The sequence below is a fragment of the Schistocerca gregaria genome, chromosome 3, assembly GCF_023897955.1.
Source record: "Schistocerca gregaria isolate iqSchGreg1 chromosome 3, iqSchGreg1.2, whole genome shotgun sequence".
Lineage (NCBI taxonomy): Eukaryota > Metazoa > Arthropoda > Insecta > Orthoptera > Acrididae > Schistocerca > Schistocerca gregaria.
This window is the reverse complement of record NC_064922.1, coordinates 732,604,350-732,628,821: the sequence shown is the minus strand read 5'-3', so window position 1 is coordinate 732,628,821 and position 24,472 is coordinate 732,604,350. Positions and strand designations below refer to the sequence as shown.

Here is a 24,472-nt window from a genome sequence, read left to right as displayed (position 1 = left end):
GGTGAGCGCTAAGCTGGAGGGACTTCATTTAAGCAGGTGGTATACCTATCAGCTGACTTCAGTCTAAAAAAGGTGCAGCTCTAACACCAACTACTACAGGAATTTTCCCATGAGTGATCCATGGCACTGTAGTGTACTCTCCAGGCCTCTTCCTCCCATATTGAACCATAGATTTTGTATAGTATTTTCTGCTCAAAGGTTCTTAATGCATTTTTGTCATGTTCTGTCAACATCCATACCTCTGACCCATATGTGATAACTGAGTAGACTAGGGAGTTATGTATTAGTAGTTTTGTTTTACTTGAAACAACATTTCTGAAAATTTGTATATTTGCAAAGTAGGCTCGGTTTTCTTTCCCTTATAGCCTTTCCAATACTGTTATCATTTGTTACTAGGGCTCCACTCCTTTGAAACATTTCCCATTGATGTTTAGATCTTTGGTGGTTCTTCTGACCTCAGATTGTTACATAACCATAATTTTGTTTTCATTTATTATGAGGCCAATTTTTAATGCTTCTATTTCCATTGTCCAGTATGTTTCTTGGTACTGATATTTCTTCCTGCTATAGTAATGTCATCAGTATTTGCACATATGTGGATAGTTTTCATAAATATGGTGCCTCTTTTGTCAGTTTTATTCACTACATTTTGCGAGGCTATATTGAATATGAATAGGACAGCGGAGAAACTCATCTTGCTTCACACCTTTATTAAAGTCAAAGCTTTCACTTGTTATGTAAAAGACCTTTACTTTTGCTCTTGTCTCTGTCCTCACCATTGTCATTCTGATTTATCTTATTAGTTTAGCATATATGGCAGCTTCTTACAGTACTCTTTGTAGTTCTTACAGGTTATGCTGTCAAGGTTTGTTTGAAGTCGATGAATAGGAACTGCAGATCTGTATCATATTCATAGAACTTTTCCATGATTTGTCTTATCACAAATATTTTATCAGTTGCTGCCACATCTGGTCGAAAGCCACACTGATATTCTCCTAGTATGTCTTCTGGGCACTATTGTATCCTTTCATTTAACGTATTTCTGAAGATCTTACAAGCTGCACTTAGTTTTAACAAGTTGTTCCATCCCCCTTTCGTATAAATGGGGGTTATTATTCCAGTTTTTCAGTTACCTGGCATAGTTTTTGTTTCCCATATCTCTGATATTATCTTGTGCAGTTCCTTTATAATAGCCTCTTTGCCAGTTTTTACTAATTTTGGGATTATGCTGTATTCCCCGGTGGCTTCATTGTTTTTCGTTTTGTGCACAGCCTGTGAGATCTCTTGTAGTTTTGGCTTTCTTGCCTCATTGGCATTACTGTCTATTTTCAACTGCACTCTTTCTTCCCGTGTAGCTGTCTCATCATCTTCTAGACTCGTATTTAGTGTATCTTTCAAATACTCTGCCCATCTACCCTCTCTCTCTTCTTCCTCCCTTATTCTCTTTATTTTACCTGTAGCAAGACAGAACTTTCTTATTTTACTTTGTTCCTTTAACTCTTCTAGTTCTTGATTTTATGACTGCTGCCCCCACATAAAATCAAACAAGGCCAGGAATATCTGTACACAAGCCAGCTAAGCTTTGTTGCGGGAAAGGATCTGCCACATTCGAAGTAGTCTAGGTGTGAACAACATAAAACTGTGTGAACTGCACCTTTTTCTGAGTTGAAAACTGGATGAAGATGACTGGGAGAAGGTCGAAAGTTAACCTTCCAACAAGTGACAAGATCAAGTGAAAGTACCACCAGCCACCAGATGACGAAGTTCAACAAATTGCAATGGGAAACAAGGGATGAAGGACCGATTCTGGACATGAGACGAACAGTGGGGAACCTCACCAGCCACACCTTGAGTGATGCAGTCCCACAAATGCTGGGTAAAAGGATGAACTGTGGAATCACGCCAAAACTAGTACCCAAACAAGACATTATCGAATCCGCAGAGGCTTTGGTTCATCATTTACCACAACCAGAGGCAGAAAAGATCTGGCTAGAAACAGTATGAGTCTTGGCTCACGCAAAGTCTTCGAATCAAAACGTCAGTAAGGAGAAATGTCATACCATCAAGGAGCTGAAGAACAACTCTCAGATAGTGGTAATACAGGCGGACAAGGGAAATGCCACCATTGTGTTGGACACAGTAGATTATGACAAGGAGATGGAGGATCTTTTGAGTGAACCCTTTTACTATAGACTTGAGGGAGATCTGATGGCCAAGATAATAAAATTGATGCAAGCGGTGTTGGTGTGAACTAGGATGAATTTTGACGCGGCCCAAAGACTCATTCCACAAGTGCCACAGGCACTGAGAATATATTGTGTACCACAGGTCCACAAAGAAGCCTTTCCTTTACGGCCGATAGTGAGTATTGTTAGTTCACTGACCTACAGACTGGTGAAAGAATTGGCTCTGAAACTTAGAAGTCTAGTGAGCCATACAGATTGTAGCACTTTTGAAAGAAAAGCGTGTCTCGGGTACAAATCTGATGATGGTCAGTTTTGATGTGCAGTCTTTATTCATGAATGTATCCGTGGTGGAACATATTAGAGGAATGCATGACACCTGATATCTGTGAGCTAGTGTGCCACTGTTTGACAACCACCTATTTCAGGTGGAAAGGGAATTTATATGAGCAGACAGACAGTGTAGCTACGTGTTCCCCTCTGTTGCCTGTGACAGCTGATATTTTAATGCAAGCATTCGTAGAAACAGCACTCCAGTCCGCACCATTATGCCCATAATGCTGGCTACAGTACGTTGGTGACACCTTTGTCTTCTGGCCAACCAGAGAAGAGCTTCAGAACCTCCACCACCATCTCAATCAGCAGCACAGCAAAATTCATTTTACCATGGAGACAGAAAAGGGTGGGGCATTGCCTTTTCTCGACATGAAAGTTTGCTGTAAAACTGATGGGAAGCTTGGACTCAGTTTATAGGAAGCCCACCAACATGGACAGGTATCTGTATGCATACTCCCACCACCATCCTACGCAAGAGAGATCAGCCTTGCAAACTTTAACCAAGAGAGCTTACAGTATCAGCAATGAACACAACCTCAAAGCTGAACTACAGAACCTCAGGTCCACTTTTGGAGCTAATGGCTAACAGTGTGAGGATGATACATAAAACTATGGCATCAAAGGAGGAGGGCAATAGGGAAATGCAGAATGGAGTATGTAACATCGTGCTGCTGCCACACATACAAAGGATTGCTGAATGCCTGGGCAAAATTCTCCCTCAGACAGGTATTAAGCTGATTTTTCATAGCAACAACAAAATAAGATGATCTGGGCCCGACGAAAGATGCAATTTACAAGTTTCATGTCTGCGGAATTTATGGAATTGGGTGTGAATGTGGACTGGTGTATATAGATGAGACTGAGTGTTCAATAAGCTTGAGGTTATCTGAACATGAGAGAATATCCGTCTCAAACAATACAACAAATCAGCGGTGGCAGAACACCAGGAACAGTGCAGGATGAAGTTTGAATTTCGAGAGGTCTGTGTACTGGCGAAACAGCTGTTTAGTTTGAGGAGGAAGATCAGAGAGGCTAGAGAAATAACCAAGCGACCAGACAACATGAATAGAGAAGATGGGTACCAACTTCCAGTGTCTTGGCTGCCAACGGTGGCAGCTTTGCGGAAGGACAGCTCTCGCAAAGCAACAGGCGCGCGGTAGGCCACTACGGCAGAGGGTACACAGAGTGCTGCTGATGCATCCTAGTCGATACTAGGCAGTTAGTAAACAACGCTATGTTGCAGTAGCCACTCAGTTTCCTATTCGCCGATTTCCACCTATGGCAAGCAATAGAGGAAACTCCAATTGAAAACACCTATTTCCACCAATGACAATACACAACGCAAAGACCAATAAAAGAACACCTCATACCCGTCCTCCTCATCCTCATATCCAATGACAGCACTCCTCCGTTGTATAAAAGTAGACAAACTAGTGCTTATTCAGCAGTTAGCAATACACCCTTAGGAAGGCATCTTGCAGTAGTCCGCGAAATGTCAGAATTTTATAGTTGACAGTGCAGCCTCAAACCCAGAAGAATTTTACTGTCTGTGACAAAGGCCGTGGAAGTCTACATTTAAATCATAACAATCTGGTTGGACATATTGCTTCTGCAGATGACCCTTATGTCCATATCTATAGCAATTTATTCAGAGGTGAAGACCCAGCAATTATTATGCACATTCATTGCAATATCAGTTTCTTCCAGTGATGTGGCGAACCTAATATCTTCAGCCAGGTCAGATGGCTTCTCCATCCCGACTTGGACAGACATGCCAGACGGAATTCAGTGGAAGAAAACATTAATGACCCTATTTTCAGCTTCACACAAGGCAACTGCATCAACTTCTCCCTTTGTGTCAGCTTGTATGTTTGTGAATTAATCTTCCATATTGTATCTGACAAATATTTCACTGACTCATTAGGTGTCAGCACTAAACTACTGAAAAAATCTCAAGCTGTTTTGCTTCTGGTAGCATTGGCACAAACCATCAGCTAGCTTCTGGAACGTTCTTACCTTGCTAAGTACCTCATGATGCAATACGTATGCTTCAGTTTCACTCATCGACTGTAAGTTAACCATAGCACATATGTTTCATTCATCTAATTGCACAATTTGGCGGTAGGTAATACACCTCTAATGAACATTGACATCCTCCATTGTTTTTCTGGAAAAAGGCATTATTAATTTTGCTGCTGATGAATAGAGAGTAGTAGTGTTACTCCCCCCTCCCCCTCCTCCCCATCCCTCCGCCAAACCTGCGGCACTTCACTGTCCATCACCCCCACCATACAATCCTTTCCTCTCCCCATCCCAGCCTCCTCCTAACCCCACCCACCTGCACTCCCACCATGCACTGGTGCTGCTGCTCGCAGTGTGGTTTCAGTTGCCTAAGCCTGCAGTTTTGTGTGTGTGTGTGTGTGTGTGTGTGTGTGTGTGTGTGTGTGTGTTTTAGCTATTGTTGACAAAGGCCTTAAAGACTAAAGCTTTAATTGTGAGAGTCTCTTTGCTGTGCCTATCTGTGACTCAGCATCCCTGACATAAGGTGAGTAGCAACTTTCCATTTCATAATTCTGGTAGATATTTCTATAAGTTTTTCTGTCAGTGTTTACACACTGATAGTATTTTATGAGTTACATAAATTATTAGCTGTTCATCAGGCTTTATGTCTTTGTCTGAACCAGGGTATTTATTTGCATCCCCATTTGGGCACATTTCAAAGGAAAACTTGCTAAAACCAAAGGTGAGGCCTTCAGCCCCATGAAATATTTGCATACAATGCAACTTACTTCTACAGATTTAAATTTCATTACTGTTTTTAAAGATATCAACGTATTCATTATAAATATTCATCCTTCTAAATCTTTAAAATTAGTTTCTAACATACAACGTAACAATAGTTTGGATATGAGATTGCTATTTTAATTTTTTGCCTTTTTTAATACATTTTGATGCTTAAATTCTGAATTTTGTTAAATTTTTGATCAAACGTTTGAAATTTTGTTTAAATTAAAATCTGTGTACACATTATTCTTTTCTCTTTCTATTTTTGTAATAATACATAGAAACAGAAACAAAATCTATCCTACTAATAGTTCCCTATATAAAAGAAAAATTTAAAATATCCAAATTACATTCACAGCAGTTCATTAGAAATATGCATTTAAGTAGACCTAAGTGGTCTTCTAGTTCTCATTTTAGAATAATCATTCATTTTTTGTGGTAAGCTTGATTGCATAATCTTACTGTGATTTGAAATAAAGTTTTCTACATAGCTTAATATACACATCAACATTATATTACAAGCATAAAAAATGGGTCATGAAAAACCAACTCCATACTTACTAACACATTTATATTGGTGCATAGATATTTATACATTCATGATACTATTCGTAACTCCCTGTGAAGTTTATCAGTCATAATATTCTTTTTAAAAATCTTTATGGGCATGTAATCCTTTTATCCTTGCTGAACCCAGAGAAGAGAGTAGGTAGGCACCATCATGCGTTACGTCACTTCAGTTTAAGGGTCTAGTAAATCATTCACCACTTCATATTGTGTTCACCCAATTTCAGTAATCTGAGATGGTTTCGAATGAGTACTGTTTCACCCTTATATATCTTTGCACTCACTGTATCCTAGCACTAAAATATTGTTTTCTTTGATCCACTTTCTGTGACAAAATAATAAAGCTTTGTCTACCTTTCCTCAAAGGGTGGCATATTCCTTTGAGTTCTCAAAGGTCATATCCATTCATTACTTTCCTTCTTTTTTAACATCAGTTCCTTTGGAGCATAGTTTGCAGAAATAAGATTTGGATTGTGGGCCACAGAGTTCATTGTTTTGAGCTGTAAGTTCTCATAAATCTCTTCAATTGTTGGAAAAGCTGTACTTTTAGGGTAGTTTCCTATCTGTTTGATACTGCACATCTGCAGTAAATGTTTCCATTTTACACTAGTAAAGGTTCAAGCATTGGCAGAAAGGATTGATCCTGGCTTAACAGCTTGTGGGATGTATTTTTCAATGAACTGGCAGATTACTGGTGCACTCTTCAAGGCATGTAATTTATTTTGAGAACAGATCATACATTGCTACAATGTATTTAACTTCTGCATGCCCTCAAGGGAGGAGTCCATATAGGTCAACTGCATCGGTTTGCAAGGGTTTCTTGGTAATGATAGGGTTTAGGTCACCTATAGATCCTTGGTTTGAAGGTTTAACTTTTTGACAGAGTAGGAATTTTCCAGATAAGTTTTACTCTACTTCACAGGTTAGGAAAATAGTCATTGATTTTTTTTCAGCACATGTGGGCACCTGAAATGCCCCCACACTCTGCTGATGTACAAAATTAGGTTCTAAGGCAGTTCCCTGGAATGCAAAAGAGCAATTTTTCATGCTGTGGTTCAGGGCAATAAAATGGTACATTATTGTGAATAATATATGAGTAAGTTGTACTTCCATCTCTGTCCACCGAGGAGTCCCTGTAATGTAGACAACTCGTGTTTTTGCAGATATATAAATAATATTGACGGTACTTGATATGCTGCGTCAGTAAGACCTTAAATTATATATTAGCTCCTCAAATTCCAAAAATACTTGATATCCCGTCTGGTAAATGCGATAATGCATTAGCTGCTACATTGTTCTCTCCTTTCACGTAAACTATCTCAAAATTATATTTATGGATCACAAGGGAGCATCAAACCAGTCTTGCATACAGTAATTTATGGTGGAGAAGGAAACCTAAAACTTGGCAATCAAATATACTCTAGTGTGATTACCAGCAAGATGATGATCGAATTTTCTAAATGCCCACACAGTTAAAAGAACTTTTAGTTCAGTAGCCACATAGGTCTGTTCGGGTTTGGTAAAAGTTCTACTGGCTAAAAGCTAATGTACAGACAGTTGGTTTTTCATCATTATCTCTAGTTTATGAATGAAAATAACCAATTTTTGAAAAAGTTTTTTAATTGGATTGATGATAAATCTACTCGCCAAGTGGCAGCAGGAGAACCCACATACAAAAGGTATTGCATATGCAAGTTTTTGGAGGCAATGGCTCCTTCTAGTAAAATGATTGAAGGGGAAGGAAGAGAGGCAAAGGAAAAGGACTGGTGAGGTTTAGGAGACTTACCAGACCGGATGAGAAGGAAACTACTTTGGATGACATTTGAAAACCTGAGATCTTAAAGGTGGATGATAGCATTATCTGCAAGACAGAGATTACTATGAAAACGTCGTGCAATAAGTGTGAAAAGCTAAGTGCATTTTATTTGATAGAGGTGGAAGGGGGACAGCGCAAAATAGACAGGTCAGAAAAGGTCAGAAAATGAGATGTAGAAAACCATGAAGAAATGCTGAGACCAAAGAAATTAATGTAAATTAAGACTAGATGGGTAGCGAGAGACAAGGACATGTTGTAGTGTCAAGTTTCCACCTGTGCAGTTCTGAGAAAGTGGTGTCTGGGGGATGAATACAGATGGCATGTGTGGTTAAACAGACACTGAGGTCTTGACTGTCATGTTGTTGTTCATGCTCTGCAACAGGATATTGTCTGTTGCCAGTATATACCCTCTGCCTATGCCCACTCATTCTGACTGATAACTTGGTGGTAGTCTTGCTGATGTAAAATGCCAAACAGTATTTACGTAAGAGCTAGTATATGATGCTATTTCACAAGTGGCTCTCCCTTTGATAGTATATTTTTTCCATTTACAGGGCTCATCTAGGTTATGGTAGGAGGGTGCATAGCACAAGTATTGCAGCAGCGACGGCCATAGGGGTAGTAGTCGTAAGGCAGTGAGGTTGCTGCAGAAGGAGCGTAGGATCCAACAAGGATATTGCGGAGTTTTGAGATTTACGGAAAGCTATTCTAGTTGAGATGGGCAAAATCCCAGGCAGAATGGACCTGATGCCAGGGCATGCTTTTAGGAAGTCGTGGCCTTGTCAAAATAGATGATTAATGCATTAAAGTCCAGGGTAATACAGAGTGGCAAGTGGTGTACTCATAAGTGGGATTTTGCCCATCACACCTAGAATACTGTTCGGCACCTTCCCAATCTCTACAATATCTTTGTTATATCCTGTGCACCGATCTCCCTACCCTATGGCTCCTACACCTGTGACCATCTCCACTGCAATACTTGCCCTATGCACCCTCCTACCACCACCTAACTGGAAAAACATGGGTTATCAAAGGGAGAGCTATCTGTGAAATGACACATACATACCAGCTCTTACGTAAACACTGTTTGGCCTTTCACATCGGCATGACGACCACCAAGTTCTCAGTTAGGATGAATGGGCTTAGACGGAGGGTATATAATGGCAACAGACAATATGTTGCAGAGCATTCACTACCACATGACAGTCACGACTTAAGTGCCTGTTTCATCACACATGCCATCTGTATTCTTCTCCCGGACACTAGTTTCTCAGAACTCCACAGGTGGGAGAACTGGCACTACAACATGTGCTTGTCTCTCGCCGCCCATCTATCCTTATTTTACAATAGTTTATTTGGTCTAAGCATTTCTTCATGGTAACTATTTCTTTCTTCACTCCGTTTTAGTTTCCTACATCTTCCATTTTCTGACCTGTCAGCATTCTGCCATCCCCCTCCCACCTCTGTCACATACAACGCATGAAGCTTTTCACTCTTGTTAACTCATGTGCAGTGCTTTAACAGTAATCCCTGTCTTATATATTATGCTGTCATCCACCTTCAAGCACTCAAGTTTCCAAATCTCGTCCAATGCAGTCCCCAGCAATCTGTCTTTCCTCCCCGTCGTCCCGTCTTTCCTCCCCGTCGTCCCGTCATTCCTCCCCGTCGTCCCGTCTTTCCTCCCCGTCGTCCCGTCTTTCCTCCCCGTCGTCCCGTCTTTCCTCCCCGTCGTCCCGTCTTTCCTCCCCGTCGTCCCGTCTTTCCTCCCCGTCGTCCCGTCTTTCCTCCCCGTCGTCCCGTCTTTCCTCCCCGTCGTCCCGTCTTTCCTCCCCGTCGTCCCCGTCTTTCCTCCCCGTCGTCCCCGTCTTTCCTCCCCGTCGTCCCCGTCTTTCCTCCCCGTCGTCCCCGTCTTTCCTCCCCGTCGTCCCCGTCTTTCCTCCCCGTCGTCCCCGTCTTTCCTCCCCGTCGTCCCCGTCTTTCCTCCCCGTCGTCCCCGTCTTTCCTCCCCGTCGTCCCCGTCTTTCCTCCCCGTCCTTCCCGTCTTTCCTCCCCGTCCTTCCCGTCTTTCCTCCCCGTCCTTCCCGTCTTTCCTCCCCGTCCTTCCCGTCTTTCCTCCCCGTCCTTCCCGTCTTTCCTCCCCGTCCTTCCCGTCTTTCCTCCCCGTCCTTCCCGTCTTTCCTCCCCGTCCTTCCCGTCTTTCCTCCCCGTCCTTCCCGTCTTTCCTCCCCGTCCTTCCCGTCTTTCCTCCCCGTCCTTCCCGTCTTTCCTCCCCGTCCTTCCCGTCTTTCCTCCCCGTCCTTCCCGTCTTTCCTCCCCGTCCTTCCCGTCTTTCCTCCCCGTCCTTCCCGTCTTTCCTCCCCGTCCTTCCCGTCTTTCCTCCCCGTCCTTCCCGTCTTTCCTCCCCGACGTCCCGTCTTTCCTCCCCGACGTCCCGTCTTTCCTCCCCGCCGTCCCGTCTTTCCTCCCCGCCGTCCCGTCTTTCCTCCCCACCGTCCCGTCTTTCCTCCCCACCGTCCCGTCTTTCCTCCCCACCGTCCCGTCTTTCCTCCCCATCCCCGTAGTCCCGTCTGGTAAGTTTCTCCTGACCAGGGGTTGTGGGTGACTTTTGCAAACTGTACCCATTTTCCTAAACCTCACTAGTTCTATTCCTTTGCCCCCCTTTGTTGTAACTTCAACCCTTTTACTAGGAGGAGGAACCACTGGATCCGAGTGCTTGCATGCATAATACCTTTTATATGTGGTTGTCCTGTCGCCGCTTGGTGAGTAAACTTTTTTTTTATCTGTCCAATTACATAATGTCTGAAATTTGGAACAAAAATGCTTCTAATCCAGTAAATGAGCATCAACCGCCAAATAAAAATCCTGAGACATATTTGGATGTTAAAACATTGGCTAGTGCATCTTTGATCTTACTGAAAACAAGTTCACACTTGTCTGACCAAATCCGTGATGCGTGCGTAATTTTAGTAATGGTCCTGCATTTAGTATTTGATTTGGAGCAAAATTGACAGATCCGAGAAATGTTTTAAATTGATTTTTGTCTATAGTATTGGGAAGCTCTTACCAGATTGAATTTTGGTTTCACCATGTAAGATAGCTTGAGGAGTGATAATGTACCTTAAAATTAAATTCATCTGTACTGAACTTCGATTCTTTCATATTGGCAGAGATTGCATTGTAGGAATTCATCTAGAATTTTGTTTACCAACTCCACACACACTTCTCAAGTTTTGGGTGACAGATTATTGACTTATAAAGTAATTCTTTCTAGTAATTTAGGACCTAATATGTAGTCCAGTGCTGCAATAAAGGCAAAACCAATCATGTTCTGACCAAACTGGCATTACTCTGAAGTTGTAGCTGTGACCAACAAAAATAAGTATAGTACCTTGAGGGTTCATTTAAGAGAATTTGCCACTATGACCCTCTCAATTTTATGGAATGTGAGTACTTGATCCCCTTGTAACTTCTGTATTGCTTATTCAGGATTTTCTGGTTGGGTTCTCACAGGAATTATTACCTTATTTATTCAAATGGCTCTGAGCTCTATGGGACTTAACTTCTGAGGTCATCAGTCCCCTAGAACTTAGAACTACTTAAACCTACCTAACCTAAGGACATCTCACACACATCCATGCCCGAGGCAGGATTCGATCCTTTGACTGTAGCGGTCGTGCAGTTCCAGACGTAGCGCCTAGAACTGCTCTCCGGCCAGCACTTTATTTATTGCTCTCTTGCCTAATGTTCCCCCAAATTTAGCTATGCCCAACAAAGGGTTGCGGTATTGGCTTGAAAATGGTAGTCACATTCCAGTCTACCATCTTTAAGATCTCTTTAGCAACAGCTGCCCATTTTGACCAAAGAATGGGGTAGGACGGTATACAGAACATTTTGTGAGGTAGAATGTTCAGATGATAAGAATAACCTTTCATGACATCAGGATTTTCTTCATATAATTCAACATGTTGCAATAAAACGCTGATTAAATATGTTCTTTGAATTTTACACAGATACTGAGATTCAATTTACTATTAAATACTTAACTCACTGATTATTTCAGAATGCTAATATAATGGTTTTGCGTTCTCCTTACTCATGAACTGTACTTTGATTTCCAGGCAGTATGTGCCATGGCCTAGATTGGTCTTGACAAGATTGATCATCCCTTAGCATTCATTAACTAAAATACACATTTTCTTGTGGAGAGTTCTACTGTAGTCGTCTTCTCATGCAAGAAATCGGCACCTGTTGCACAATCTGTGGTTAACACTTTCACATTGCTACTTTTCCTACAGTTTATGGAATCTGGGCTTTTAACAGTCTGATATCGTGTGTCTATTTCTCCTATGAACATACGACCATTGATTGGCAAAGTGAGCAGTTAAATTGTTTGACGCAATCTTCTGAACAAGCCTATGGAGACTAAGCTAGCTGTATGTATAGCTATCGTGATACGTATGTCTACTACTATGGCGTGTATAGTCGACTGTGATGTACTTTGTAATTGAGTCTTATAGTTTGTGTTATCAGCAATAAATTCTTCCTGGATATCATGACCATTGTCACATCTTACTAAATTAACCTCTTCCTACTTGCCCCCTTCCCATTTTTCAGGGCTAAACAGGGTCAAAGGCAGTTTTCGAAATGTGATCCATGCTGTTGATTATTGTTTGCAGTATCGTTTGGGGACTGATGACCTCACATGTTAAGTCCCATAGTGCTTAGAGCCATTTGAACAGTACCGTTTCCACTGAAATTACTGTTATTATTATTATTATTATTATTATTATTATTACTATTGTTATTACTATTGTTCACACAATTAACATTTGTGTGGTAATTAACTTGCTGATGCTGCCATTTGATGGTTATGGTTTTCTACGCCATTATGATTATCATTAGTAGCATTGTTTTTTTCCACTTTGATAATATGCTTTGCATCCTCATTAATCATGTCAGTGGAATCTAATGCCAACATGAATTCCTCGACACTAGATAAATTAACATTCCTCCAATATAAATCGGCAGTTTAGTGTTTAAAATTCTTGTATCTTATTGTTAAATAGGTTTATCCCAGTATTAAATTTTATTCAAGTATTTTTTTAAATATTTCCTCTGATCTCCCTGTTGTGCTAGGTAATGCTTGGGATTAAAAACCTCCTTATGTAGTCTTCCAAGAATGGCTGCTGATCAGTATTTGGGTATAAATGCACATTCGAAATAACCACAGCTTCTATATTATTCAGCAATATCTGCTGCCCATAAAGCTCTTTTACTGGCATAAAGCATGTCACAAACGCAATCCGCTGTATGTCTCTCCACGAGCATGGTATAATTCCTTGAAATGCTGTTATGAACATGATTGAGTGGACAATTTTTTTATTCTGAAGGAAGGTCTGGTGCTGACAGTGCCTAAACATTTTCTTCTAGCAACATGTTAGCAAAATACGGCATTGTCCTTGCACCACACATTACATTCAATGATGCATTAGCCAATGAGTAAGTAATAATGCTAACAATATTGAACAATGGAAAATCCAGGATGTTAGTAATAATATTGGCAATACTAATAATAATATCAAGCAGTAACAATGTGACACTGTCTAGTTTACAAAAACAATCTCTAAGCCCTTGTCTAGTGTAGGTTTATAACACACCCCAAAATGCAGTCTGTTAACCGTCACTCCACAGTTTTGCAAAGTTGATTACAGTACACTGAATTGAGAGAGAGATCATTACTTGATGTGAGACAGTATACATGTACCTGCAAAAGTCTCCTGCATTGTTGCTGGACAGCAGCAGTTCTTTGCATGTTTTGAAAATTTCTTGTTAATATTTCCCACTCCAAAAATAGTACCATCAAGTGCATGAAAGTAGTGTTAGCATACAGATATTTAATGAAATATTTTTTTAAGTGTCCTCGAATGGGTGCTATATTTATAGCATGGCCATCCTATCTGGTGCTAATATGTTAAAAAAAAAAAAAATTGATTCTTGTAATAATGTTAACAAACCAGGCTGTTGGACTTTGTAAGTGAAATGCAGGTTGTAACTGGTATCGTGAAAACAATCATGTAATAAGATTTCGTTGTTATCGTCTTGAGTTCAAAGACTGGTTTCATTCAGCTCTCCATGCTAATCTATCCTGTACAAGGCTCTTCATCTCCAAGTAACTACTGCAACCTAAATCCTTCTGAATCTGCTTTCTGTACTCCTCTTGGCCTCGTCTACAATTTTTATCCCTCTCACTTCTCTCCAGAACTAAATTGGTGATCCCTTCATGTCTCAGAATGTGTCCTACCATCTGATCCCTTCTTCTAGTCAGGTTGTGTTGCAAATTTCTTTTCTCCCCATTTATATCAGTACCCCCTTATTAATTATGTGATCTACCCATCCAATCTTCAGCATTCTTCTATAGCACGATAGGGTTGGTTAATTTTGCAATTATAGAGCTCAAGGCTCTGTAATCGACTTCTGTGTGTCACATAGTGTGATCTAAAGTTCTTCTAATTTTACATCAAGGTTTAAGTCTGAATACTCAGAGAGAAAAAAAAGACAAAAAAAAGCAAGCAGTAATCATCATTGACATGATATGAAGAATGAGGAGTGGAGCCTTGGGCCATATTACCATCCATTCCATAATACAAAATGAATCAGTGAGTGGATGCCAGTAGTAGCACAGAACCCCTACATTGATAAGTAATATGGTTTCCCTGAATGGTAGCCATCTGAGGCCATGCCAAGAGTGCATTCATAGCCTATTTCAAATGAATTTTAAAGCATACTTTTACATGCTACACTACAGCAAGAAAAATATTTTGAAATCAGATTTTAAACTTTAGGCATTTCCGGGGGCAGATGTGAACTCTTAACCATGAGCCATTGCTTATGAACTGCAGATTAAAACTGAAGAAATTGCAAGATGGTAGGAACATATGGAGATAGGACCTGGATAAACTGAAAGAACTAGAGGTTATTGAGAATTTCAGAGAGCATTAGGCAACATTAGACTGAAGCAGGGAAAAGAAATACAGTAGAAGGTAAATGGCTTACTGTGAGTGACAAAATAGTGAAGGCAGCAGAGCATCAAGTAGGTTAAAAGACGAAGCCTTAGTGAAATCCATGGATAACATGGGAAACGTTGAATTTGATGAAAGGTGAAAATATAAAAATGTACTGAATGAAGCAGCCAAAAGGGAATACAGGTGTCTCAAAACTGATATTGACAGGAAATGTGAAGTGGCTAAGCAATAACGGCTAGAGGATAAATGTAAGACTGTAGAAATATGCATGCCAAGGAAAAATGGGTGCTATCTATAATAGGTAAGAGGAGCAGCTCTATGAATATAAAGAGCTCTGGTGGTAAGCCAGTATTAAGCAAAGAAGGGAAAGCTGAAAGGAATATTTAGAGGTTCTATTTTGTTGTTGTAGCCTTCAGTCCTGAGACTGGTTTGATGCAGCTCTCCATGCTACTCTATCCTGTGCAAGCTTCTTCATCTCCCAGTACCTACTGCAACCTACATCCTTCTGAATCTGCTTAGTGTATTCATCTCTTGGTCTCCCTCTACGATTTTTACCCTCCACGCTGCAGAGAGGAGGAAATAAACTCGAGGACAATATTATAGAAAAAGGAAAGGAATCTGATGAAGATGATATGGAAGATAAAATATTCTAAGAAAAATTTAAGAACTAATGGAAACCAGGTGTGTGGGGTAGACAACATTTCCTCAGAATTATTGGAATTCTTGGGATCGCCAGTCTTGACAAAACTATTCCACTTGGTGTGCCAAATAGATGAGATTGGGCAAATACTTATAGACTTCAAGAAAAATGTAATAATTTCACTTCCAAAAAGACAGGTGCTGTCAGATGTGATTGCTACCAAACCGTCAATTTAACAAGTCTTGGTTACTAAATATTGACGTGAATTATTTACAGAAGAAGGGAAAAACTGGTAAAAGCTTAACTAAGGAAAGATCAGTTGTGGTTCCTGGAACATGAGGGGCAATGCTTATTCTTTGATATAGCTTAGAATTTAGGTTGAAGCAAAGCAAACTTGCATTTTAAATTTGGAACATAACTGCTGTTCAGCAGCAGTGAATGTAAATGATTGATTTGAGGAAATCAGCCAGCCAGTTGCAGGTGCAAAGGTTTATTGACAGCCGTTCACCATTGTTTCAATGATTGTAAAATTTCCTTCTGCAGAAGTACGTGCATATGTAAAATTGCATTGTCACCAATATTTGATTTTGTGTGTCCGTGTACTTCTGAGGGAGGCGGTTTTACAGTTGTTGAAAGAATGGTCTTTATGCCTGCAGCTGGCTGGCTGATTTTCTCAAATCATTCATAAACTTATATTTATAACCTTTGTAGATTTAGAGAGAGGTTTTGACAGTGGTGACTGGATTCCAATCTTTTAACTTTTGAAGACAGCAAGGACAAAGTACAGGAAGTGAAAGATGATCTACAACTTGTACAGAAAGTAGATTGCAGTCATAAGAGTCTAAGGATATGAAAGAGAAACAGTCGTTGAGTAGGGAATGAGACAAGGTTGTAGCCTATTCCCCCATGTTATTCAGTCTGTACATTGAGCAGGCAGTAAAGGAAACAAGGGAGAAATTTGGAAAGGGAATTAAGGAAATAAGATCGTTGAGATTTACTGATAGCATTATAATTTTGTCTAAGATATGAAGGACTCCAAAATAGCAGTTGAATGGAATGAATAGCACCTTGAAAAGAGATTATAAAAAGTAAAATAAGGGTAATATAAAACAGTCGAATTGAATCAGGCAATGCTGAGGGAATTAGATGAGGCAATATACCATTAAAGAAGTATCACTTTATGAAAGACCATTATCCTTGTGAACGTGGGATGAAATGGAACACCATAGCCATATTGTCAAAGTACTTATTATTCAGATGATTAGTTTCAGTGCTACATTTGCATTATTTTTGGGTTCTTTTTATCAGGAAACAATTTATGTAGTTACAATGCCTGTGTCTAATAATCCAGTTGAATGTAAAAATGAGATCACAACTGCCAACTTTGTAAAAGGAACAAATTTAACCAAACTACCCTGTGAGTGTACACATCAACGCATGGAAAGGCTTTATATATATTAAAAACAAAGATTCCATGACTTACCAAACGGGAAAGCGCTGGTACATAGGCACAATAAAAAAACACACAAAATTTCAAGCTTCCGTAACCCACGGTTGCTTCATCAGGAAAGAGGGAAGGAGAGGTAAAGATGAAAGGATGTGCATTTTAAGGGAGAGGGTAAGAAGTCATTCCAATCCCGGGAGCGGAAACACTTACCTTAGAGGGGAAAAAGGACAGGTATACACACGCGCGCGCGCGCGCGCGCACACACACACACACACACACACACACACACACACACACACACACACAAGCAGACATTACAATCAGTGCGGAATGCCAATGAGCCAAATGACAATCCAAGAAAAAGTCTCTTTGAAAAATCAAAGAGGAAGGATAGTGACGAATTTGTGAAACAGATAACACACACACACACACACACACACACACACACACACAAGCAGACATTACAATCAGTGCGGAATGCCAATGAGCCAAATGACAATCCAAGAAAAAGTCTCTTTGAAAAATCAAAGAGGAAGGATAGTGACGAATTTGTGAAACAGATAACACTTAAAGGAAGCCACAGTTGGTTTGAAAAATTCAAAAATTTGCATGATTTGCACAACTTAAAATTGAAAGTGAGAGAGTTAGTGCAGATGATGGTGTAACCAAGAGGTGGATGCTGACCCAAATAAGTTTTCAGTGTAGATAAGACACAACTCTATTGGAAATAAAGCTTTTGATGATGTTGAGCCACAGCCATGCAATACTGTTTAAGAGAGTAAACCACCATTGGACTATGTATTACTATATTTATCTTTTGTACTATCAAGATTTCAGGTTTTATACCATTCTCATGTACAATGCTAAAAGCTGGTAGACCATTATGTCATATCTGTTAAGGGTGCAGAGTACTTTTCAGTCTCAATATTATGTAAAAATCAACACCCATTTCTTTCAGGCTCTGTTTATAATGTATTTGTTTCACAGATTTTTCGTTGATCTCAGATAATGTGGCACACTTCCTAAACAAATTAGAAGTACTTTGAATATTTTTGAATCTGCTTAGGGTTATTAAAAAAAAATACAAAGAAATTGATGCATTTTTTTCCAAAATGCTTCCTCAAATTGAGGTACCATTTAATTCAATGTTATACATTTGAAGGAGACCAAATTTTTACCAGATACGCGTGACATGATGGCTGAGGTCCTAGACCTATTTAATTCCACCTATTACGTACATTACTAGGATAAGAAAAATATCACATCTTACATTTTAATTTTTAAAATTTTTTTCGTAATAAAAATGTTATTTTTTCTATAATTTAGTTGATTATGCAATAAAGCTTAGGTCTACTACATAAGTATGGACTGTCACAAGTTACAGAAAAAAATTAGAGCAATGCTTTATGAACTTGAAATATTTGTACCTCAATGCTGAAAAATACAACTTGTGGGGAAATTGTGAATGAAGAGATGAGTCCAATTTAACTATACCTCAGAACATTCCTGAAGCATAGTCTTCATCCTGCAGCATTTCTTCATCTTCAAGCTTCCCCTTGGCATTCCTTTTAGCACTTCTTGCTTCTTTGCTATCTTGAAGAGTGAATCTTTCAGCACCATGCACCCATTGTTTGTCACACGCAAGCAATTGATCTTCCATACTAGAGCTACATTTTATGCCTAAATTTCTAAGGACTTCCAACCTTCCGATCACTCCATCATTGAAACATTATCACTGCATCTACTACACCAACTGTTAATATATTTAGTTCTGGAAAAAGAGTTTTGGGTAGCTTTTCCCATATGCAATAGTTGAAACTTTCATTTGTATTCTGAGTGTCCCCTGAAGACATGTACTAAGCAAAACAGGGTCACTCAGGTCTCTAAAAATTGGTTTTATTTCATTCATAACAGGCTTAGGAAGAGAATGCTTATGATGGTATATTTGACCACATTCTTTTTCTTTTTGGTAACGGCACCAAGAATCTGCTCCTTTAGAGCAAAGTCCATGAGCAGGGTGCTCATCTGTGGACAACTTATGAAAGTAGATGGCCCATACAGCTTTTCTTATTGCTGTAACAACATTCAGAGGTGCAGTTCGTCTAATAGACAGTCCATAATAATTCTGAAGAAGGCCTATTTCAGTTTCTGCCAATCTGCCTGTGCCAGACAGAGATTTTCCATCAGATAGCCACTTTCCTTCAATTTCTCTTCATAGCTTCCTCAATCTAGCACCATCCTCTTTTGCACATATCCACAATACTCCACTTTCTTTACCAAGGTATATACCAAGTGAGGTGGCGCAGTGGTTAGCACACTGGACTCGCATTCGGGAGGACGACGGTTCAATCCCGTCTCCAGCCATCCTGATTTAGGTTTTCCGTGATTCCCCTAAATCGTTTCAGGCAAATGCCGGGATGGTTTCTTTGAAAGGGCACGGCCGATTTCCTTCCTAATCCTTCCCCAACCCGAGCTTGCGCTTCGTCTCTAATGACCTTGTTGTCGACGGGACGTTAAACACTAACCTCCACCACCACCATTTACGAAGGTATAACAATAAACATTGAACTCATTAATTTTATTGAAAGTCATAGAGTCCTCATCACCTAGGTACATCATATATCGGACATTATAAATGGGCACCGACCTCTGAAATATTTTTAGAGCTCCAGCACGCTCCATACCTCCACTGTAACCATCATAATTCTTAAAACACAGATGTTAAATATGTCCTTCAGTGTTACCATGGCAGGTGTGGCAGTACTTAGATACGCACTCAACATCATCAACTTTTCCATTCTCCAGAGAAGTAGCACTTACGAAATCATTCAAGGAACGATGTCCTCGATGTTGCCTTGTCCCATCAAGTGCAACAGCAATGTCCCCCGTTCCACTAATATTTAAAGTTTCTTCTAGTGCACGTTTCATAGATGCTTTAGACACAACTGTCAAGGCATCTAAAAGTATTTTTATGTACTTGCTGAACCTACTGGGAGAAGCAGAAAGGTCCATCAAACCACAAAACATTTCAGCAGCCTTTTTTCCTTTTCCTATTGCACGCAGTGCATGCACCAACTTCAAATTCACATCATATGAATTATGCAAAATGTTCAAAGTCATTTTTTAGGTAGATTTATTGCAGGATTTTCACAGGACAACTAATTTTGACTCTCAGTCCTTCCTGCTATTTTGTTGTTCAGTTATTTCCAGACAGCCTACACCATTAACCATCACATTGTTTACATTTAACCACGTCCTTTATCAAAGAATATAAGATGTCCACATGAAGAACAACTAATCCACTACAAACAGTGTCATTGTTAACACACAAAATTGAATCACCAGGAGGCGTGCCAAGTGGGAGTTTCTGCCACGAAGAACTGATACATAGGTTATTTTTCCACAGTGTGGCTTGCTTTGTTTGTCAACTAGTTACCACGGATTCCCCTTTTATTGAATTCCTTGATGCAAGCATAGTTCATATTTATTGCACACTAAAGGATATGTACTTCCACAAATATAAGTAGCACTTGGGCAAAACACATTCAGTAACACATGAACAAACTGCTTCAGTGAAACAAAAGTAAATACTAGCAAAGATAATCATTTACAGACACTAGAAACATGCACTGTTACCAACATATACAATGTATGATACATGTAATTGTTGGAAACAGAAAGTTCAGTTCTTTTCGAAATAATACTGGCTTCTGTAGCAGAAATAAAGGGGGCGTGGTGGCATACATGACTATAACTTTAAAATTTGGTAAATTTTTTAAAATTTTTCTAACATTTATAAGTACCCTGTATCCTTAAGGCTGTCCAAAGCAGGTAAACAAGACTAACATGTCTTTAAGATGTAACTTTCAATGACTCTAGAGTCTTTGGACTGAATTAATAGATATGACATAATAATGCTCTAGAGTGGCATAAAAGCCAAAATCTAAATAAGACAAAAGATAAAAGATAAATACACAAAGCAATACACAGTCAAATAGTGGTTTACTCTCTAAACTCTATTGGAAGTGAATGCCTGAAAGAACCTACACTTCAAAATGTAAAAAGTCTGCATAAAGTGTTAAGACTTGTAAACTTTGCTCCTTTATGCTAATGCTGTAGGTGTCATTAAGCTGAAACCACTTTTAGTATAAAGGTGTTTAGAAAGGGCTGAACAAGAAACAGTTTGGAGATAAAACAAGAAAGATTGAGTGACCTAAACTTCCTTTGAAGACTGGTTAAAAACTTACTTTTTTCCCAGAAGCAAAAAATCTTTGAAGGACAACTTAAGCAACAACACATTGCTTGTTTTGGATAATGCTCCATTACACCTGGTCAACTTATTCGAATGACCTGATGATATGGAGATAGCATATCTTCTTCAAAATACAACAGCTCTGTTCCAGCCGGTGGATCAGGGTGCAATTATTATTTATGTGGGACTTCAGTAAAACAATTTTGCCAATGTATAACATCAGTGATGCCATAACCAACTTTAGCAAATCGGGGAGGAATTGAAATCAACCACATTGAACCAGGTTTGGAAACAAATCTGGCTAGAATGCATAAAAACTCATGAAGTGAAGTTGATTCTTATTCATAAATTTGACAAGGCATACTGAACTAAGGAAACCATCTTTTAATTTTGAGGATTTGGCGTTCTAGATGCTGACAGAGAATCTCTTTCAAACAAGGAACTATTCCAGTTAGAATGAGCATGTGATGAAGAGCCAGAGCCGGAACCTGAACCTGCTTTGTGCAAATAGGTAACTGCAAAAAGACTTGTCAAATGCTCTTTCTTATTTTCAGCTGGGAGTGAACATCTTTTTTCAAAATGCTCCCAGTGAAGAAGGCAGTGCTGAAGTGTCTGTGAGAGCAAACTCAGCCATTGCCTGTTATGAAACATTGCTAAGAGAGACAGAAAGCAAAGTGAAGCAGACAACTTTGTAACAGTATTGTAAATTGATTCAATCCACAAAAAGCAGAAAGTGAGGATGACAGAACATACTAGTGTGGTGATTCCTTATGTTAATGTTTGTCACTAGATTAAAACATTTGTAAACTTTTTTTTTATTGTAGGTATGTATGAATTTGTGCTTATGATTCTTTACGTTTGTTTATTTGTTTATTATTACATTGTTTCGTATTTTCATTTTTAAGCAAGCATTTTTATGAAATAAAAATAGAAAAATGGTTTGTGAGGTAAAGACTATATTTCTTTGCAAAATATGAAACAGATTCAGTTAATTTTGTGTGGTTTCGTTTCAAAATTGTTGTGTTGTTATAAAGCTTTTCGCATTACGGCCGATTTTCACAGAATGCATCTAGGTCATAAGGTGATGTATAGGTGTATTTTAAATGATTTTATTGAACTCTTCGACTCTTTCATAAGCTTTTGGACCTTTTTTGATTCTGTGATCTTTTAGTTCTAATGCTTTGCGTATTTTTGAATCCAGAAGACTACAGAAACTATATTTTGTTTATGTCATTCTATGCAGTATATAGTCAAGACAAGATGGGTGCATTTTTTTGTCAGACAAGATATGCGCATAAAATATACACCATTCTGTTGCCATTCTAAATAATTATCTTCAAAAATTCATAAATATCTTGTTTCAGGGCTGAAAGTATTTGCAATATGCTGAATGGTCATGGTTGGCCAGCCACGTGGATAAGCAGCAGCAAATCACAGGAGGCTCGCCTCGAGGCAATAGCTACATTGCGCGAGTTCCGGAACCGTATTTTGATCTCAACAGACCTGACAGCACGTGGCATAGACCTAGAAAATGTTAATATGGTGATAAATTTAGATTTACCATATGATAGTCACACATATTTACATAGAATTGGTAGGGCAGGTAGGTATGGGTCTCATGGAATTGTGATTTCTATTATAGCTGATGGTAAAGAGCTTGAGGACTTCCAGAAGATATTAGGTTCATATGGCGGAGAAAGTGCATATGTTTATAAGCTTACTTTGGATCATTTAGTATTAGACTTATGGGCTTACAAGATGGATGAATTTGAAAAAATTCAAGGAATTGTTGTTAATAATGAAAATGACAGGGAAACAAGAGCTACAGTAGACAACTCCTTTACCGGAAATACCAGAACTGTTGTCAAAAATCAGTGTAATGCAGATGTAGGAGGATGCAACAAAGAGGAGTCAGTAATGATGGTTAAATGCGAGAATCTGGATGAATCGATTTCTGCTGCCCATACTTGCATGGATGCGAATAATCTAAACATTTCTGAAGAAGAGAGTACAAATAATAAAATTGACAAAATTGCTAAAAACCTGTTTCATGATCTAAACAGTAGTGATTGGTTAACAACACTTGAGCCTTACAATGAACTTGTGCAGATGGGAAACAGTGAAGTAGTTGAAATACCACTAAAAGCAAATTGTTCTTCGAATCTGGTAGAAGTGACTAAAGATCTTGAAGCATTATTGTCAGTGATTGAACAAAAGGCACAAGTAACATTCAGTGAAGCCTTCGAAAATTGTAGAAATCTTCAAACTCAAGAGCTACTGAATGATTTGTGTGAAAGTGGTACATTTGTCCTTCAGGAAGATAACAGCAGAAACAAAGCGATTTCAGTGGGAAAAAGTCAGAATTACTCTAGTCAAAACAATAAAAAGACAGAGAATAAGGAAATGTCTCATCCATGTCTCATACCTAAAACTCCATGCGATGATACTTTAATTCTTAGAGAGGAAGCCAGAGAAGATGAAGTGGCTACAAAATTGAAGATCCGGAATGGACAAAAAATGATAAGTAATGAAATAAATAATTTTCCATTTCCATGTCATGCTTCTGGCAGAAAAGTTAAAGTTAGTGGCGTGAACCCAAAATCAAGTAAATTGCATCAGGAGGCTCTTGCTAAAGGACATCCTAATGGAGATGTATACTGTAGTCCTGAAGTCAAATCGAATAAATGTTCTAAATATGTTACAAAAAAGAAACAGAGTGTCACCCAAAACAAAGGTGTGAACTCTCACAACACGTACTCAGGGATAAGAAAACCTGACAACACTGATTGGCATTATAATCTTGAAAACCATACAGTTGCCAACAAGAGATTGGGCAACACTAGTAAAGGTATTCGTTTTGATAATGCAGACTGGCACAAGAAATGGAGAGAACAGATATATAGGCAGTATTTGCAGTATGTAGAATACTTCCAGTACATGATGCAGCAACAGTACATTTTCCCTTAAAGCACTTTATGCTGTGAGGTGTAGGAAGTAAAATGTTTGGTAATTTTGAGATATTTTGCAAGTTGCATATATGTATAAATTATACAAAATGGATTTTTTATGTTAATTTATTTAAACTCCTGATATAGAAATACAGATATTTGGTAGTAAATAGTTTTACCTTCACTTAATTATGTATGACCACATATACAACTGTGTGACATTAGCTGTATTTTACATTTGTTCCATTGTTCATATGAGACTGACATCCATTTTTTGTTTAAACAGCTGGGCAGAGGCTTGTTCCCCCCCCCCCCCCCCCCCCCCCCCCCCCAGTTGTGTAGCTTTCCTCAATCTCACCAGCCTCATATTCTCTCTCCCTTTGTGAAATTTCTAGCAATACCAGGAAATTCATTTTTCACTGCATCTAGCTACAAACATGGTGTTTCTCGAGACTCCAAAACTTGAACAATTGTGTT

General features: G+C 39.2%; 1 protein-coding gene across 1 annotated transcript in view; it reads left to right on the top strand.

Moving 5' to 3' along the window:
* Nucleotides 1–24,165, top strand: part of LOC126353771 (uncharacterized) — a 55,828-nt gene extending 31,663 nt beyond the window's left edge. The window contains exon 5 of the mRNA XM_050002851.1: nt 22,412–24,165. Coding sequence (XP_049858808.1) covers nt 22,412–24,014 — 1,603 coding nt within the window. The 3' untranslated portion in view covers nt 24,015–24,165. The remainder of the gene's footprint in view (nt 1–22,411) is intronic.
* Nucleotides 24,166–24,472: the final 307 nt, after the last annotated feature.